We start from the raw sequence: 19358 nt of genomic DNA on the forward strand, positions 1-19358 counted from the left end.
CATTTTGTACTTGTTCATTTGAGCTGATAATGGTTCTGTAGGCATTTACATTTTAGAATGGGGATTTAAAATATATATAACAGCCGCTTTTTAAATAGAAAGTCTAATTATACCTATGATTGCATCAATTTTTGATTAGTATGCATACAAATCCCTGCTCTCTTGTGTATTCAAGCTGAGCTGTGGATCACTGGTGCTGGGATTGAAGCACAAAGGATCAGCTGACAAAATGTATAGTTAGACCAAAGCAAAAAAAAAAAAAAAAAGCAAACCAAAATTCAGTGTGTACATTTTTTTTTTTTTTGTTTCTAAAATGCCTTTTTTTTCCTTCCTTTTAGCTACACACAGACCTGGACCCTGGCAGCAGCAAAATCAAGTATATTCTGTCAGGAGATGGAGCTGGAACCATCTTTGTGATCAATGACAAGACTGGAGACATCCACGCCATGAAAAGGCTGGACCGGGAGGAGAAGGCTGAGTACACCCTCACAGCCCAGGCAGTGGACAGGGACACAAACCAGCCCCTGGAGCCCCCCTCAGAATTCATCATCAAGGTTCAGGACATCAATGACAACGCTCCCGAGTTTGTAGAGGGCCCCTACCACGCCACGGTGCCAGAAATGTCTGTTGTGGGTACGTATGTGTGAACAGCCCAGCCTCTCCCTGCTCACGGCTTGGGCTGTGCCAGGAGGCTGTTGAGTTGGTGATGAATAATAAGGTATTTATTATATTGTTAGCATTCATTTGCATATTTTCAAATCTTTTCTTGGCCAAAGCTTTCATCTGCAGCACAATAGTTGAGTCCCTCAGTAGTAAGGAAATGATTAACAGCTGTATTAATGTCTCTTTGTCCAACAACACTTTAATGGGCTAAATTTATATTTCCCTTCTGACACTGCAGTTAGAGAATTGTTATTGAGAAGGATTTATCAAGATTTGCTCCAGCATGATGCTTTAATCCTATTGATATTTTGTTGATGTTTAATTATCTGTTTGTTGTTTTCCTACACTTGCAGGGCATTGATACATACTTATTTGTTTTCCTCTAAGTGCAACTGTAATGAGGCAAAAACATTGAAATGAAAGATGCTGTGTCTGGGAATTGATGGTTAGGCTGTAGAGTGGACTTAACCAATTAGCCACAGGATTTGCATGGATGATGGAAGGGAAAAGCAGAGAAAGCTGTGGAAAAAAGATGGTGAAAAGGGAAATTAACTGTGTGAAAGCAGAAAAGAGAAAGGAGAAGAACATAATCTTCTTAATATATTTTACTTATATTTATTCATTTTGTCAGATTAGTGTGAGTCTATTTCTTCATGGATTAATATATTAGAATCTTTTCTGCATGGTTTGTCCCTGTGTGTGCAAGTGAGCATCCTTACAGAGGCAGATATTGACACTCTGCAGGACACACATCGAGTGCAGCTCATCTTCAGCTGCCACTGAAGCCAAGGGAAGCAAACCCACCAAACCAAGAGAATCCATTTCAGGGCAATACAAGAATTCAGCATAAGCAAAGGCATCAAAATCTGGCCATGAAATGCAGAGGAAATTCTAATGCATTTTAGTGTTAGGTTGAGGATAAAGTGCTTTTCAGTGATTTGTCTGCATCTGTCAAAGCAAGATAATTGAAGGAGTGCCAAGGCACTTTGTGGAATAAAGCAACATCCTATCACAAAGTTTCAAAAACACTGTCTCTGGTTTGGAGAGAGTTTATTTAGCTAAAAGGAGGAGGAATGTGAGGAGCCAGAACCATCCTCACTCACAGCACAGAGAGGTCCACCGAGTCATTGTCAAATACAGGTGTGAGTGCTGACTGCATGGTCAAACCTGAGGCTTCACCTTTCAAATCAACTCTGCTCCAACAAATTTTCATATCTTCATTGCACCAATTTACTTGTACCAAAAATGATATGTGAATTTTTGAGCCTGCATTTGAATTCTTTTATTAAACCATAGCTTTTATATGTTGAGTTACTTTTAATTATACAGCAGCACAAACATAATATGGAGCTGCTTTCAGAAGATATTTCAGCCAAGCTCTAGGTGAGCAAATGACATAATTAAATAAAATGAGAATAGAAAACCAAAACCAAAACAAAACAGTGTGGGAGAAGGAGGAAGAAAAATTGAATGCTCTCACTCCTTATGTAAATGGGATTTATATAGTATTCTAGAAGAAAAGAGAAAGATATATGCAAGAAAAGAGAAAGATATATGCAAGAAAAGAAAATATGGTTTCTGATCACAAAACCTATATAAAAATAATTTATACTGTACATATTTATAATTTGTGATAAAGACATGTCCACTATGCAAGCATTATTCACTGTAAAGAGAGGAGAAAAAAAAAAAAAAACTACCAAAACTGAAAACTTTGAGAGAAAACTAATCAGGAGATGAGGAAAAATCTAATAAATTGTTAACATGAGATTTAAAAGATGGTAAATGCAATGAGAGTAAGGGAATAAGAGAGAATAAAAGATAAAATATTAGTGGAAGAGAGGTAAAGTAAGAATGGAGAAAGAGTGAAAGAAGAGGGGAAAATGTGAAGAAAAGTAATGAGAGATGAATTATAAGTTAAAACTTCATCTAGAAAAACTATTATAGAGGATTGTAGCAGAAATTTCCAATGGCTGGATGTAGTTTAGGGAATAGCAAAAGGAGCTGGCTCCATAGGTTTCATCTGTTCCCCAAGCATGTTGGGAAAAGAGAGACGCTGAACTGCCTCTGAAATTACAAAGTTTCACTTTCTTGTGCTTTGTTAGGCTGCATGAAAGAGTTTTGCTAACAACAGAAATGGTTGTCACCATTACTAAAACTATATGTGTTAGAGATTTGCAATAGATGGTCTGACAGGTCTGGGGTTTATTACTCAGAGAGCTTAGCACATTTACCCCTTAGGATCCCTGGCCCTTCCAGGTGTTTTACAGGACATTCCTAGGGGTGCAGGTTTCCAAGCTGCTGCTCTACAGAAGCACCAACGTGCACTCCTGCTCTTTTGTTGAGAAACAAAATCTATTTCTCTGCTGTTGCTTCAAAGCTCAGAGAATGTTCCTGATTGCATTACATGGGACATGAGTGAGTGTGAAGTCTCTGAAGTAGAGGCAGTGGAGTCTGTGTCATAATCTCTGATGGAACCAAATGTCAAGGCTGGAAAGTGGAATGTGAGGGTGTTACCCTTCATTAATATTGCTGTTCCTATTTCCTTCTGCTTGCTTCTTTTCACCCACAAGTAGCAACATCAAGAGATGAAGGAAAAGATGCTCTGTAAATTATTTCAAGTTTTTAAAAGTTTTTTTAGTCCTCTTAAAATTAGATTAGCTCTTCTGTAATGTTTACCAAAAAATTGTCTTCTTTCAGAGTTCAAGGAATTTTTACTTTCCCCCTGCTAAGAGTATTTCACTTCCATTATCCACTTACTTAATTCCCTTAAAGAGATCTCCACCCACTGCCAATTTCTTGCCTTGACTTTTGTACAACACAGGCATCACTAGGCAGTGTTCTTACTCAGGATAAAACAAAGTTCTGCTGAACCTTTTCTTTCCTCAAAATGCTTATATCAATTTTCTCCTCTGAAACAGAACAGGAACTCATATGCTCTCTATATATAGTGCTTATGTAATAAGGATGCGGTACAAGGCACTTTATTTTTGGGCCTCAGGGGAAGGCAATGCATGAAATACAGATGAAGGCTTTAACCTTTCATTGTTCTAAGGCTCTAACACGATGCTGTTTTCCAATAGGTGCCTTAGACCTGGTCTTATGTTCCTGGCTAGAGGAGATGTATTATAGGAATGTCAGGGGTTATTTTGACTATCTAGCACTGGAATGAAACACTGTGGGGGTATGACAAGCGGCTTCAAACTGACAGAGAGCAGGTTTAGATTAGAGGTGAGGAAGGAATTGTTCCCTGGCAGGGTGAGCAGGCCCTGGCACAAGGTGCCCAGAGCAGCTGTGGCTGCCCCTGGATCCCTGGCAGTGCCCAAGGCCAGGTTGGACACTGGGGCTGGGAGCAGCCTGGGACAGTGCAAGTTGTCCCTGCCATGGCAGGGGTGGCACTGGATGGACTTTAGGGCCCCTTCCAGCCCATTTCTGGGATTCTGTGCCTACCTGCAGTGTGTGGCAGCCCATGTGGGGCTCCGTGTGTGTGCCAGTGTCCAAGAGCCGCACGTGGCCACAGCATCCCCTGCTTGGTTTTTATTCTGTGTTTCGGTGCTCTCTGGAAAATCCTGCTCCCCTGCTGAAACAAAAGGATTTGCATGGCTCTCTTCCCACTCCTGGTGCAAAGAGGATCAGTATTACCCGGAGCTCTCTCTGGGAGGAGTGCTGCTCACTTCTCAGCTGTCTGTGCAGAACACACTCCCACACACGCGCTCGCTGCTGGCCGCGTCACTGCGCTCAGAGTTATTCTGAAATCATTTATTTCTCTCTGTGAGTAAAGACATTCCAGAAAAATAAAGTTTTGAAAACTAAATTGAATTTTTTTATTGTAATTCCCACATTATCTACCATAGGAACCCCTGCTCCCCACCTCCTAAAATGATGAATTTGCTCGTGAAAGCTAATAGTGTATATGGAGAATATGTTCTTTGCTGAAACTGTGCACTTTAATCTTTTAATTATGATATTAATTTTCTTGAAGAATTAAAGATCAAAATGTGAAATCTGTGGAATTATGTCGTTATGGCAAGTATTACAAATAGGAAATAATTTAATTTTTTCTGTAAATCTTGTTTAATCACTTTTAAACATAAAAGGACACACTGGGGTAGAAACTCAGTTAAAACCTTAAAAAAAAAAAAAAGGATTTATCTGTGCTTCTGGGAGTAAGAACCCCAAGACTCTATTTTTTTCCCTCCCCATTTGTCTGTGAGCTCTGTATCTATGCCTGCAACGAAGACAGAATATTATGTAAATGAATGAGCAAGCTTAGAAGATCCATAAGGGTAATTGGAATGAGTTCTGTAGCTTATTTAAAGAAAAAAGAAAAAAAAACCAGGAAAAAACCACCCCACACCTTCCCTTGAGGGTGTTCCGTTTCTGTGTTACCTTCTTAGCTATACACAGATTCACAAATTCCCCAAAACACGTGCAGAGGTGGTAATGGGAGCCAAAGTGGATATTGTCTCCTGACAGCAGAGTTTTGGATTCCCTTTTTTCAGGAGAGGGATGAGGAGTGAAATCTCTTGATTTCGCTCTCAGCGAAGCCGGGAGTGTTTAGACAGCGAGTGTCATGTTGAAAGACAGGAGACGATGAAGCACAGCGACAAACGTGTTGGTGAAATAAAAAAGGACACAGATGGAAAAAGAACAAAAGCCATAAGGGAAGAGAATTCTCTCATAGTTTGCCTGAATTAAGGTAAACAGGAAAACTTTAATAATTTCCAAATATTCAGGTTTCTTCTGATAGTCATAAAAAAAATAGATGCAGTGGCATTCAGTCTGACATTGCTCTAGAAATGCTTTTGCCTTTGCCGCTTGAAAATAGTAACAATATGAAAAAGCTTAGAATAATAATATTTTTGTCCTTAAATGCTTCCATGAAAGGTCTTTACTGGAAAAGGTTTAGGCTTTCGGTTGAGTCAGAATATCAATTTTCAGTTTTGGCACAAGCACATCTCCTCAGGACTGTTTTCCCTTGAATCAAGGTTTACCTTTGATTACACCACTGCAGATAAGAAATTCTATCATCTTTTTTTTTTTTTTTTTAGTAGAGTAGAGTTCTTTAGTCCAGCCAGGTGTATTAGGATCTCTCTACATAGTGCAGCTTTGTTTTCCAGTTCTTCCAAAGATATTTATTCTCTTCCACTTACAAATTTTTTGCAGAAGGACAAAATCTGCCCCATATGAAATCAACATCGACATGAATAGTGATAAAATAACTTGACAAATCAGAAAGTTGTGATAAAAACCTGACCTGAAATGTCATCAAGATCAACCACACTGTCTTGCTGGGGTTTTTATCATTGATTTTTAAGGCAGTGAGCATGACTGTTAAATCAATGATAGTTTGTCACAAAATTGTGGAGTAAGGGGTCAAGTAGACATTAGCCCAAAGGGTAAATGCAAAGGCAGTGCAAAAGCTAAGGGAAAAAACAGCAGATGTTGTCAAATATGGCAACAGTGTAACAGCTGTTAAAAAAAAAGTATATTTTCATGTTGTCTTGTTCCTCTTGTGCATAATCACACACAGGAGCTGTGGCACCAAGGAGTTTTATGTGAGATTTCTTTGATGAGTGTGTGTGTGTATGTGTTTAAAATGATCACACACAACTTTCAGGAAGGGCTCAGGACATTCAGCACAGGGCTGGCTGGCTGTTCCTTAACCTGACTGGCTGTTGAGCCTTGAGAAAACACAGTTCTGAGCACCTGCTGCTATTTTTGTACTTTTGTGCTTTTATTTCTCGTGAGGTCTGACCAAAAATGTCATTATCTTTCCTACTGTCCTTACGTGCTCATTATGAGCTCAAGGACAATGATGAAATTAATATTCTTTAGGGGTTTATAGGCTGATCCTTTAGTTATCCCCCTCTATATTGTCCTATTGTGCTAAACCAGTTAATTGACAATACAGAATTACCAAAATCTGTGGGATTGCTCCAAGTAGTTTGTGCCAGTGGCAGGAAGTACTTGAGTGCTGAAGTTCTGAAGGCACTGTCTGGTCCTTAGGAGCAAGACCTGACTTTCCTGTGCAAGGTGTGGAACTACTGATGTGTGCTGGTTTCTGAGACAAACACTGCCTTTCTTCCCCTCCATTCACTGGCAGCAATTTGTCACAAATTGTCCACTTTTTGCACACATGCATTCCCTTGGCACGAAGGAAAGTTGTGCAGATGACACATAGAGAAGATAAACTCTGCAGAAAAAAATCTGCGGGGATCAGAACTGAGGACATAGTTCCTTATGGAATTCTTCCAAATAGAGAAATTCATCTTTCGATGATGTTCCAGTTCTGGGATGAGGACAGACAGAGCTGTCACATGTTCATAGTGCGATGGCAGAGCAGAGGAAATTTGGCAGTCTTTGGTGAATGTCCTGTGTACCTACAAGAATCCATCCTATTGTGGTTCTTCCTCTTGACTCCTAGTCACAAACACCTTGTGCTTGTTGCAGATATTCTGCTTCTGAAATCCTTTGTGGTCGCCTCCATTTGTACATATCAAATGCGTCATCGTGTTTGTGTTCTGTGACTGTGTGAAAATAAGTCTCTGACTCAGGTTTCTGATGCGTTCTCTTCTGGTTACAAGTTTAAATCTATTCTCAGCATGGATTTTTCACAATTTCCACAAATGTAAAATTTTGAAGGGGAAAAAAAATGCTTCAAAGAGTGATATGGTTTGGTTTTGCAGGCTTTGAAGTTGTGTTATCTCATTTTTCTAAGCAGCTTGGCTGGTGACATGAATCCATTTGCTGGCCAGGGGATGATGCCTAAGTAGAAAACAGAGGGATGAGAGGAAGTGGAGCAGCACAGGTTCCTGCCAGACTGATGCTCTGTGGAATGCCACAGAACTGGTCTGGAGCATAATCTCACCTTTTTCCATTACAGAAAATATAGACAAGGTCTCACCACAAAAGGTAGAAAGTTCTGGGTCAGAAAATTAAGTTCACTGTGGTAATATTTTCACCGAAACTTTGATTACTGTAATTTCTATTCTTCTGCTAGCACGAAGACTTGGCTTTGGAACATCAGGGACCAATACTCCTGAAATTCTTCATTCAGTGGCCTGTGTTAGACATCTCTCTGATGGACACATTTGATATTTGCCAAAATGAGATGCAATTCATTTTTTTTTTTTTTTCTCTGGCACTGGTCATTCCCCACCCTGCCCTGAGCTGACACCTCTGTCTTTGGTTAAGTGCTGAATCTGCAGCTCTTGTTTTTCTGTGAGAACAGCTCACAACTGCCTGTGGAGCTGCTGTCAGCAGGGCTTCCTGGGGAGCCAGCCCCGGAGCTGCTGGGCAGCTGATTCAGCTGTGCCCCTCCTGCTGCCATTTGCTGGCCCTGCAGTGGCCTGGGGGGACAATATTTCAGACCCTGCTTCTGCACCCTGTGTTACAGCTGCTGGCACTCCAGGCTTCACTCTCCAAACAAAGCCAGCAGAGCATCAAAGCTGTGAGATGATATCAGCCGCTTTCTGTTCTCACCACACAAAGTCATAAATGAAAGAATTTCTGCAGTAAACAGCCTAGGCTGCTTTATTATTTATTTCTAATTTTTTTTTTTTTTACAATACACCTGAGCATAACCTGAAACTTCCATTGGAATCAACAAGACTTACAGTACCTTTTTTTTCTGCTTGGTAATACAGTGTACAGTGATCATCCAATTTTACTGCCTTTGCCTGGGGACCTCGCAGAATGAATGCTGATGAAATAGTCAATTGATTAGAGACAAGCAGTCTTTCAAAAAGTCCTGAACAGAAGAGGAGCTATTTCCCACTTCTCTCACAAATATCAATTAATATTCTATAGTGAGGGTGATATCTAAAGGGAGAATTTAAAAAATAGCATGAAAAGAAAACATAATTCTTTAAGCCAAACATAAAATATATTTGACCCTTCTGCTGTTGCCTGTGATGTTTCAAACCATGTACTAATCCTAACAAACAGCCACCCAGGGGAATTTGCAAAGGAATACCTGCAGGCTCTCTAATGGCACCATCTCATAAGTTGTAGCAAGAAAGAACTGCCAGCCTTAAAGCTGAAAAGGAAGAAGGTCCCTTCTTGTTAGATCCACACAGGTAAACCCAGGTAACATCAGCCAGGATAATTGCCACGGAAGAAATCCATATCCCTAAATCTGAATATGTATTTCCGTTGTAAACTATTTCTGATTCCAAAATGTTACATTAAAGAGGCAGCATCAGGGTTCCAAAACAATTAGTTTATGCAGACAAGAAATGGTAGAATATGCAGTTGATTAGATTTCCCAGGCACGCTTCCCCCAGCCTCATTATACAGCTGTGAGGTGCGGGGCTGCCAGCTCGCTCCGCTCCCTGCATGCTCGCACAGCCTCTTTCTCCAGGCATAGCCAGCTCCTCTCGTACTTCTGCAGTCACACATTTGCATACAATATGTTTTTTCCATTTCCCTCACATGATAAGAAGCCCTTCAAACGGCACACGAGCAATGTGCACAAACATTGTTGTGTTACATGCGGCAGGTCATGCATTTGTGCAGAGGTTTTGACTCAAGCATGTGCTGCATGGCATTAACATTCTTTCAAGGTTTAATTAGTCTCCTAAAGGATCTACTCCAGCATTGAGAAATGTGTAACATTTGGGAGAAACAGTCTGGACACCTCTTCTGCTTATGGAGCTAAACATCACTTAGTGTATCAAAGGAATGAAAGGATTATTTTTCTGTTGGAACCAAGAAACAGCTTCTTGCATTTTCCTGCATGGTACTTAATAATAATTTATTATGGACCAAGCTGTTAGATTTTTCCAGATTCTTTCATTGAGCCAGATTTTTAGGTGCTAAAACCTTTGGTTTAGATTACCAATTCTTTAGGGCAGCATCTGCCATTTCATATAGGTCTGTAAAGTACTGAAAAATCTCTCTGTGCATTTCAGTGAGATTACAGTCAACTACTTATATAAAACAAAGTGGCAAAATAAGCAAGTAATGTTTTGTCACTCATGCTTAATATCAAAACCAAAAATTAACTGTATCAGTGGCAGTTTATTTCAGAAAGTGTTTACAGGTGTCTATATGAGTATGTAAGTGCACACAGGTGTTTAGACAGAGATATATACAAGAGGAAAGGGCCTTAAAGTGCTCTAGAGGAGGTTCATGTTGGACACCAGCAGGAATTTCCCCATGGAAAGGCTGCTCAGGCCTTGGCAGGGGCTGCCCAGGGAGCTTTGGAGTGCCCATCCCTGCAGGTGTCCCAGGAAGGGCTGGAGGTGGCACTCAGGGCTGGGGACAAGGTGGGCATCGGGCACAGCTGGGACTCCATGGGCTGGGAGGGATTTTCCAACATTAATGATTCTATGATTCTGGGATTCTGTGATGGAATTTAATGTAAACAAACCAGAAATTCTTGCAAGGTTCTCCTTGTCCTGTTTGGTGGAGTGTCAGCTCCACATGCTTGCAGTTCCTGGAGGGCTGGAAGGAGAGCCTGGGGTGGCCTGTGTTGGGTACAGCCATAAAAGAGAGCAATCACAGGACTGGAGTTTAGTCATTCACATTAGCTGGCCAATTCCATTTCTGTTCCTCTCCAGTCAGCCAAAAAAGGAGGATTCCAGGAGAAGATGATTCTGTCTTCCTCCCTCAGGTAGAGCAGGCAGCTGGTGCAGCAAGATATCTAATTTAGCCAGTTGAGCCTAAAACTGAGTTGTGTGAATAACCCTCTTTTCCTTCTTCCTTACCTTAATCATCATAAACAAGATCATGACAGCATCACACTATTTCACTACTTAGAGTCAAATAAATTACAGCTGGGAAAGACAAATTACCCTATTAGTTAATCTTCCTGTCTTTCTAGGGTTTTCCCTTAGAATACATTATTCCAGCATCCTGTGCAAGAGAGTGAACTCTTCACTGAGGAAGATTCTGTTATTTCCCTTGGGAAGCTATTCCTTCTTGTGCAATTTCTCATTGCAAGGAAGCTTTTGTTGTTGTTTTCCTCTTTGCAGAAGATAAAGAGAAGTCTTGTATCTGGGTATTTATGTGGTTCTTGTCACCAACATACCTGTATTACACCTGTACCATACACAAATTTTCTTTCTCATTTCTGCCTCTAGAAATGATTGCATATTGGATTCTGCCATGGAAACAGCAGAATGCATGCTGGCCTTCCTGTTTCTCCAGCATGGCAAGCACAAGTTGCCCATTTTTCCCTCAGTGGAGTGCTCTGACCTGTATCTCTATGCTTTACCTCTGCTCAGGATGTCATCTATTGCCTCATTCATGTTCATTAATGGTCTACTGGACACTTAAAACCAGAATTTTTTATTTTTTCATGCTTTCCTCTAAGTATGGGAAGATGTGAAACACTCCCCCAAGCTCTCTGTCATCTGTCCCCAAAGCAGTCCTTGACATTTCTGTGGTTCTGAGGTCCTATGGGCTCTGTTGGTCAGGCAGCAGCAGCACCACGTGCTGGCAGCATTGCTTCCAGGGGGATTTACATCCTCTCCTCACAGAATCATGATATCGTGGAATTCCTGTCTTGGGAAGGAACCTCAAGGATCATCAATTCCATCAAGCTCCTTGTCTCTCCTCGGTTTGTGTTTGTCTTTCCTGGTGCTTGGCTCTTGGGGTCTCTGGGGTAGAACCTTCCTGCCCTGTGGGACCTGATCCACACATTGGACCCCCAGAGCTTTGGCAGTGAAGTAGCTGTTAATAATAATAATAACAAAAATAAAATTACATTCAAATATGGGTGCAGAAGGTAGGGCTGAAATAATAACATATGATCTGCTAAAGAACCCTTAAACACTCGTGCAACATTCCCACAATTTGTGTGTGTATGTATTTATATATCTGCATGAACACCAAGATATGCAATGATATTTTATGTGGGTAATTTGCATATGTTAACAAGTTCTGTAGTGCTTTAAGCAGATTCCTATTTCATATACATTTTCTTTATTTGGTTAGTGAAACCTCTAATTCATAGGTTTTGTGTTTAGAAGGGGTCTCATGCAATAAAGCAGGATGGTAAGGCTTAAAACTATGTTTTTGCATTTTAAAAAATGAACAACAATGGAAAACAAATAAGAATAAGTTCCTTCAGCTTCGAGGCAGTCATAATTTACATGTCAAGAAGTTATGCAGGTTTTTATGAGATTATTGCAGTTTTATTCAATAAAAAATTGTTACCATGACAACAACTGTCATGCTACCTGTGAGATTATAGCAAAGAAGGACAGTGAAGAAAAGGCTTCATTTTGGAAAGAATGCTTATCTGACCTGCTGCCTACAAACAATGCTTTTTGTGACCACCCCTGGCTGCAGGGCTTCCATCAGCCCAACTCCAAAGCCAGCTGAAGGATTGAAGCTTAGGATGTTCTTAGGGAAACAAAAGAGTTGGCAAATAATGGTGAGGCTTTGTCATGCAAATCCTCTCCTAATACCCCATCAGGCTGGTAATCAGATCTTCAGAATGAAATGGAAAATTCACCCTGTCAAGATTTGGGAAGATTAGGCGAGAAAGAGTAAAGGAGACCGAAAAGGGCACCAGGAAAGGAAAAAAAAAAATTAAAAAAAAAAAAAAATCCCCAGAAGTCCTTGGGAAGATGAGACAACATGGTCCCACCAGGTTTCATTATGGTCATGTTATTTATTTTTACCAGCCATTACAATCATTCAACGAAAGGGTTGTTCACTGAATATGGATTCATGTAAATTCTTGGCACCAACTATGCATTACCTCCTCTAGAACATTCAAATTTGATTTTTTGGATTTTTTCCCCCCAGTACGCACATTTCACTGCCACACTAAAAGAATTTGCTTTCCTACTCCCTGAGGCAGCTTATGCATTTTTCTTTCTGACTAATGTGCAGAATCTGTACCCTGACTTGCACATAAAAACACAGCCAAAACAACAGAAAAGCACTAGCTGGGCACACACATCTCATTTTTTATGATGGTTTTTAATCTTAGTTTGCCAGCAAACACAGGTTTTCTCACCTAGCCATATAAAAACAGTCCTGTTGTTAATTGTGTCTCTGATTGCTGGCCTGTTGTAAAGACAGAGTAAAACAACCTGACACTTACAGAGTAAAACAATCAGCAATAGCTAATGGTTAAAGCATATTAGAAGTGGTCATTAATTAAAATCTGTTGAATCTCTGTGCAGTCTATATTTATGGTGGGTAAATCCATATTTAAGAGTCATTAGCATTGCAAAAGTGTACCTGAGGGAAAAACACACAAAGTTTTTTAACAGAACATCTTAAAATTTGCCTCATATCTCAAGAAAAAAAGATTTTGGTTTACCTAAGGCAACATTAGGTACATAAAGCAAAAAGAAACAGTGATTATGTTGTTGGGCCAGATTATATAAAACCTCAATATTATTGTAATTAGGACAACAGTGGCTTGGACTACAATAGTGGCTTTCTTATAAAAATGGCACCATTTCAAATTTATAGTCTCTGGCTAAATGAGTTTGTTGTAGCATTGACAAAGCAACAAACACAAGCCAAATGCAGTCAAAATTAAACACAAACAGAAACCTTAGCAGTTTATTTGCTGAGCAGAACCTAGAATGTTGTTTTTCCAAAAGCACTTAGTTAATAAATGCCCTTCCCTGCATTCTTACAGCTTTTTCAATGCAAAATTTTTATCTTTAAAACTTTAAGCACATTATGCTTGTAAAAATATTTATGTACATGTAGTTTATAACTGCAGTGTCAGCAATGGAGTAAAATCCTGCTTAAATATTGGTAATCCAAAGCTTGAACAGTTCTGGTGCGGAGGTTGGCTAAAAAACAGCCATGGTGGCTGAGAGTTTCTTTTTTTCTGCATTGCTTTTCACCATCAGGAATCTCTCAGTTCTCCAAACCTTATTTTTGCACAGGTTCTGTCACCTGTGGGAGTGGGATTGGTGAACTCTCAGCACATTGCAGGGGAACCAGGGCAGCACTGACTTAGCAACACCACCTGCAGCTGTGGAGGGCACGGGGTTTGTTCCTAAATATGCTGATTATTGCCAGTGTGAACAACATAAGTGGTGTGTTTCACACCTGCAGAAAATTTGACTCAAGGCATAAAGCAAAAAAAAAAAAAAAAAAAAAAAAAAAAAAAAAAAAAAAAAAAAAAAAATCAAATTAAAGGTGATAAAATTTAAACTATGCCAAAGCTTTGCTAATTTCAACAGTGGAAGCAATTTCTTTAATTTCTGTTTCATGATCGCTCACATCTTCCCTAAACAATTTTCATCAGTAAGATTGTTGGGAGCAAATTACTAGATTTGACAGGCCTAGAAGTGTGTGATGGTTGGAAATGAAGTGCTGAGTGGCAGAAACTGGCTGGGGAAGAAATGGATTTCTAGGAGGCAGGAGAGTATGTCAGTTGTCCATTCCCTTCATTAATTTTATTAGGTGAGATTATGATCACACTTCAAGTGACCTGTAAGGGAAAGAAAAAGAAGATTATGCCTTTCCCCCCGCCTTATGTGTACTGTAACTGGAAATACTGACACACATATTACCCATGTATTTTTAATACATTTATAAACTTCAGTTGAACTTGGGGTCTCAATAGGTGATTGAATTATTTTATATCACAAGAAGAAAACCTTGGTAGCTTAGCATCATGATTGGAAGCAGTGTTAGACACTGATTAACTCTTTTTATTAGGGTGTATTCAACTTTAGTATCTAATGAGCACTTAGTGCTTATCAAAGAATCAGCACATCCCTTCAAGTCTGGAAATCTTGAAATAAATATCTATAGAAAGTCTTCAGGAATCCTCAAGTGAAGTAAGATAAGAATAGAAATTATATATCAAATCTTTCTAAACAAGCAATGTAATTATTTCTGAAGGCCTTTGAAATGAGAGCCAGCTAGGAAAATCAAACACAATCTCCAAGAAGTCAACAGTTTTATTTCTTTATTTTCCTTTGTATATAAAATATATAATGGAAACAAAACGAAACAGTCTCAATAAAATACTCCAACGAAATTTTTCACTTTGTGATGAGCCTTATCTTTTTCCATCCCTGTCCCACTGTATGATGTTCTACACAAACCTCTTCTGTCTTAGGAGATTACAAACCACCAGTTTTATGATAGCAGCCACAGAAATGAGCACATCACCTGCTAAATCAGCCTGAATCCAGCTGAAAGAAGCTCTGAGCCTGCATTCATGGCTGGTGTCACCCTGGGACAGCAGCCTTGAGCTGCAGGGAGCCTGGGAGATGTGCTGGGATGTGCTGGGATGTGCTGGGATGGTGGGGCTCAGCTCCAGAGAGGGGAGTACAGCTGGGCTGAGGGATGGTTGTGTGTGGGAATAGCAGACAGAGCCCTGCTAATGGGTGTGAGTACAAAAGGTGAGCCAACAGAACTTTAGCAGGGAAATGATAGCTCAGGTTTAGCTTTTATGTTTTTCAGGTTCTGTGCTGCTTTAGTATGTAACTCTGAGTTTCATATTAGGGGATGGTGAGCTCTCTGCACAGAGCAGGGAGACAAAACAATTCCTTCTCTAGCTGGGGACCAAGGACAAATGATCCAAATCTCAGGCCCAAGAGCATAAACAATGTGGGCTGAAGAGAGAAAAACAAGCAGGATGGGACTGCATGGGCTAAAGCTGTAACTGGACAATTAACTCCAATATGCAAATGGAGAAGAACTGATCACAGTGAGAGACCCTGTGAGCGGTCGTAAATTTTGGGACCATTTTGGTTCATCTTGGGTGCAGCCCTGGCTGGGCTCTTGTGCTGCCCAATGTGCACCCATTGAGGCCTTTCAGTAAATCCCTGCTTTATTCTGTAATTCTGTCCAGCCTCTCTTCTAGGGCAGCCTCTCAAGTCATCAAACATGTGAGACAATCCCATCCGCTACAGCTCCTCAAACCCTGTAACTCCTGTGGCCAAGCAACCACGGTGCCTTCTGTCCCTCTCTTCCTGATACATCCCCACTCAAGCTTCCTGCAAACTCCCTCATTGTTGTTCCCTGTTTTCTGCAGCCTATGCTGTGGCCTCTCAGTGTGCCCAGGGCTGCTTCTCTCTTCCTCTCTCTATTGAAGGAGGGCATTGAAGGTATCTCCTGTAGGCTGAGGCTGCTGGACTTGCCACAGGGCTGGGCACCACACGTGTCACCTGTCCCCTTTATCATTTCCACTCACAGATGTCAGGAGTTGTCTGTTACTGTCTGGTTGCTGTCACTGGGCAGACAATACATTTCTGATGTTAATTCCTCACAAACTAACCACCAAGGGGAGGACAAACTCCATATCTCAGGCCCCCATGACAGGTTAAAAACTATTCTGTTAAAGGTTAGGTGTTAAGATCACCTTTCAGCATCAAATACAGTTAAGCTTCAAACATGCACAGTTTGCATATTTATAAAACAGGTTCAGCAAGCATCTGTCAAGGAGAGATGTGACATAATATTCCTTTTCCATGGGATGTGCACAGCTGCAGGACTCCTCTGGCTCCTGCTGAGCCCAGGAGAGATGCTGGGGGAACACTTATCCTCTGCCTCCCTTTGCTGATATTCTCCCCTGTAAGAATGGGTACATTTACACCAGAAATAAATGACCAATACCAGCCAAAACCATTTTTTTCTCTGGTGAGATGTATTTCTGCAACCCACATTCCCTTCACCAAGAATTATCCCATTAGTTCCACGTGGCAAACCTGCCACAGCTTCAGTCCCTGCAGAGCCTGTGCTCCCTAAGAGAGGTGTTCTCCATCCTCCCAAGCCCTGCCCTCCCAAAGCCAGCCCCACAGCTTGCCCTGGTGTTTGAAGTGCCCAGGTGGGAAATGGCAGCTCTTGGGTCATATGCAAATTTTATCTGGATATACGAACATTTCTCTAAATAATTTACATGTGCTGTAACCCACAAAACTGCCATGCAGGAAGAGAGGAAAAGGGAGAACAGGGCTGTGCAAAGGGATCTCCTTCCGTCTGCTCTGCTGTCCTGAAGGGCCATGGGATCAGGATTCACAGCACACACAGAGAAGGAGCTGGAGGCTATTTTTATTAGCATATCCAGAAAGGGTGATTTTTGGTGGGTGCTGTAATTATTTTCCTTTCTGAACATAATTCAACCCTTAACCTTTCTTCTTCTCTTGCTTTCTCTCCCTCTGTAGATATTGTCTTTATTGTCAGCCTAATTAACACCATCATACTTTAATGTCAGCCAAAAAAAACCCTCTCTGCAGCAACCTTAATGCAACCAACTGAATTTCATTCCATTTTGCTTCTTACAGAAATGGCAAGTGCTATGTTGTCTAAGAAATAAAAAGGGTAATTTCCTTTCTTTTTTCCTATTTATTTTTGTCAGAGTATGGAATTTATAACTCTGGCTGAACAATGGCCCCCTGAGTGGCAGAGACTCATTTCAGAGACAATTGTTGTTGTCCCAACTCTGTCACTGTGGCCACATCAAATCATTATCATGGCTGCAAGCCAAGGGAAGAAAAAAGAACCCTTTTTATTATTGTTTTTCTATCTGGTCTCTGTAACTTGGCAAAGTTCTTTTGAATGTGAATTTGCAAGTCTTAAATGCAACATATTATACTGTATTATTAACCTTGTGTTTTGTATCCCTTTGATATGATTCCTTTGCAAATGCTTGAAGACTACACAGATCTATTGGGTAGCTTTAAATGCATTCTACAAAGAAACTTTAAATAATACTGATACTGAAAGGGTTTTTATTTTGCCCAGAAATTCAGGCTGCTGGCACACATCAGCTTGAAGGAAAATGTTTTGTTTCTGTTCCACAAGTAATATATTAACTTGTTACTGATATTTTTCCTTCTTTTATTATTGTTATACAGCTCCCAAGGAAATGAATTTTTGTTTCAAATTAGTTTTTGAATAAGATATGCAAATTTCTAGTGAGTGTAAACATTAATTGTGTGTATTCTTTCTATTTAGGCACCTTTGTTACTAAAGTAACAGCTACAGATGCAGATGATCCAGTGTATGGAAATAGTGCCAAGCTGGTTTATAGCATTCTGGAAGGACAGCCTTACTTTTCTATTGAGCCCCATACAGGTATGTGACTCTGCACAGCAACCCCTGGCTTGGGAAATCACCTCAGCTTGCTCCAGCGGAGGCTTAGACTGGGGACTGGGGAAAATGACTCCATGGGAAGGGTTGTGCAGCACTGGCACAGCTGCCCAGGCAGTGCTGGGGAGTGCCCATCCTGGAGGGATTTAAAGCTGTGTGGATGTGGCACCTGGGACCATGGACAAGGTGGGCTTGGCTCTGCTGGGGAATGCTTGGGATCAATGTTGCAGGGACTTTTTCCAACCTGGAGTAATTCTCTGGTTGTATTTGCAGAGGGGACCATCCCAGGCCTTCTGTGCCAGGAATGGTGTGGCCAGCAGGAGCAGGGAGGTCATTCTTCCCCTGTGCCACTGGTGAGGGCACACCTTGAGTGCTGTGTCCAGTTCTGGCCCCTCAGTTTGGGAAGGACCTTGGGACACTGAGCACGTCCAGAGGAGGAAACGGGGCTGGAGAGGGGCTGGGAACACAAACCCTGTGAGGAACAGCTGAGGGAGCTGGGGGTGCTCAGCCTGGAGAAAAGGAGACTCAGAGGTGACCTTATCACTCTCTACAGCCCCCTGAAAGGTGCCTGTGCTCAGCTGGGGTTGGGCTCTTTCTCCAGGCAGCAATGACAGAACCAGAGGTCACAGCCTCAAGCTGCACCAAGGGAAATATAGGGTGGATATTAGGAAAAAGTTTTTCACAGAAAGAGTGATAAAGTTCTGGAATGGCTGCCCGGGGAGGTGGTGCAGTCACCATCCCTGGGTGTGTTTAACAAAGCCTGGATGTGGCACTGGGTGCCGGGGTTTAGTTGGGGTGCTGGGGCTGGGTTGGACTCCTGATCTTGAAGATCTCTTCCAACCCAGTGATTCTATGGATTCTCTGGATTCTGTGATTCTGTGAATTCTGAGTATCTCCTCACCCAGGTGTAACTCAGGTCTCACTTGTTCCTCAGAGTCTGATCTCAGGGAAAAACACAGGGAGAGCAGGGATTAATGGTGGTGGGGTGAAGGTGGTGGCAATGTCACAGAAGTTACTGGAGCACTGAAGGCAGAGGAGGAGCTGTGTGACAAAACTGCTCAGGGAATGCAGGGCTTGGCCTGAGGGGTTTGAGGAGCATAATGTAATGTTCAGTATGAGTCTGCAGCATACAGTTTAGCTTGGGAATTTCAGTGAATATATTTTATGCTTTCATTGAAAGTTCTTTTTCTTTCTTGATTGGTTGGATCAATTTGGGGAGACAAAGAGTATCAATCATGAGTGTTGGTGTGAAGTTTTATTAGCATGCATTTAGGGTGACTATTTCTCTGTGGTTTTGTAGTCTTGAAAGTCATCTGAAAGAAGTGCCAATAAATCCATTCCCTCTTGTTTTCTGTACATTGGTTGTCCATACAGCAAATTAATTTAGTTATGTCTAAAAAGCAAGTTTTAAGGTGATTTGATAATTGCTAATATACTGTCATCTGTTACTAGAAATCCTTTTAAATCACAGTGAGTGAAGCAGCTGTGATCTCTTAAGGAGAAGGAAATGAAAACTCTTTTCAAAACATACAAATATCCACCTGAATTTATACAGCTGCAAAGCAGTAAAACAGGAGTACAAATTCTTGTCCTTGTGCAGAGTAACACAACTACAAAAAAATGCTCAGATAAATTATTAAAGGATGAGTTTGATAGATTAA

At 41.0% G+C, this 19358-nt stretch overlaps 1 protein-coding gene across 2 annotated transcripts in view; it reads left to right on the top strand.

The window, feature by feature from the left end:
• The window catches only part of CDH8 (cadherin 8), a 153850-nt gene that overhangs the window by 56131 nt on the left and 78361 nt on the right, over positions 1-19358 (top strand). The window contains exons 3-4 of one of the 2 annotated variants that reach the window (XM_041396796.1): positions 339-633; positions 17563-17682. In XM_041396796.1, the coding sequence (XP_041252730.1) occupies positions 339-633; positions 17563-17682 (415 nt within the window). The remainder of the gene's footprint in view (positions 1-338; positions 634-17562; positions 17683-19358) is intronic. The other variant, XM_041396797.1, reaches the window with a different exon arrangement.

This window comes from Onychostruthus taczanowskii, unplaced genomic scaffold (genome assembly GCF_017590055.1).
Source record: "Onychostruthus taczanowskii isolate IOZ18803 unplaced genomic scaffold, ASM1759005v1 scaffold130, whole genome shotgun sequence".
Taxonomy (NCBI): Eukaryota; Metazoa; Chordata; class Aves; order Passeriformes; family Passeridae; genus Onychostruthus; species Onychostruthus taczanowskii.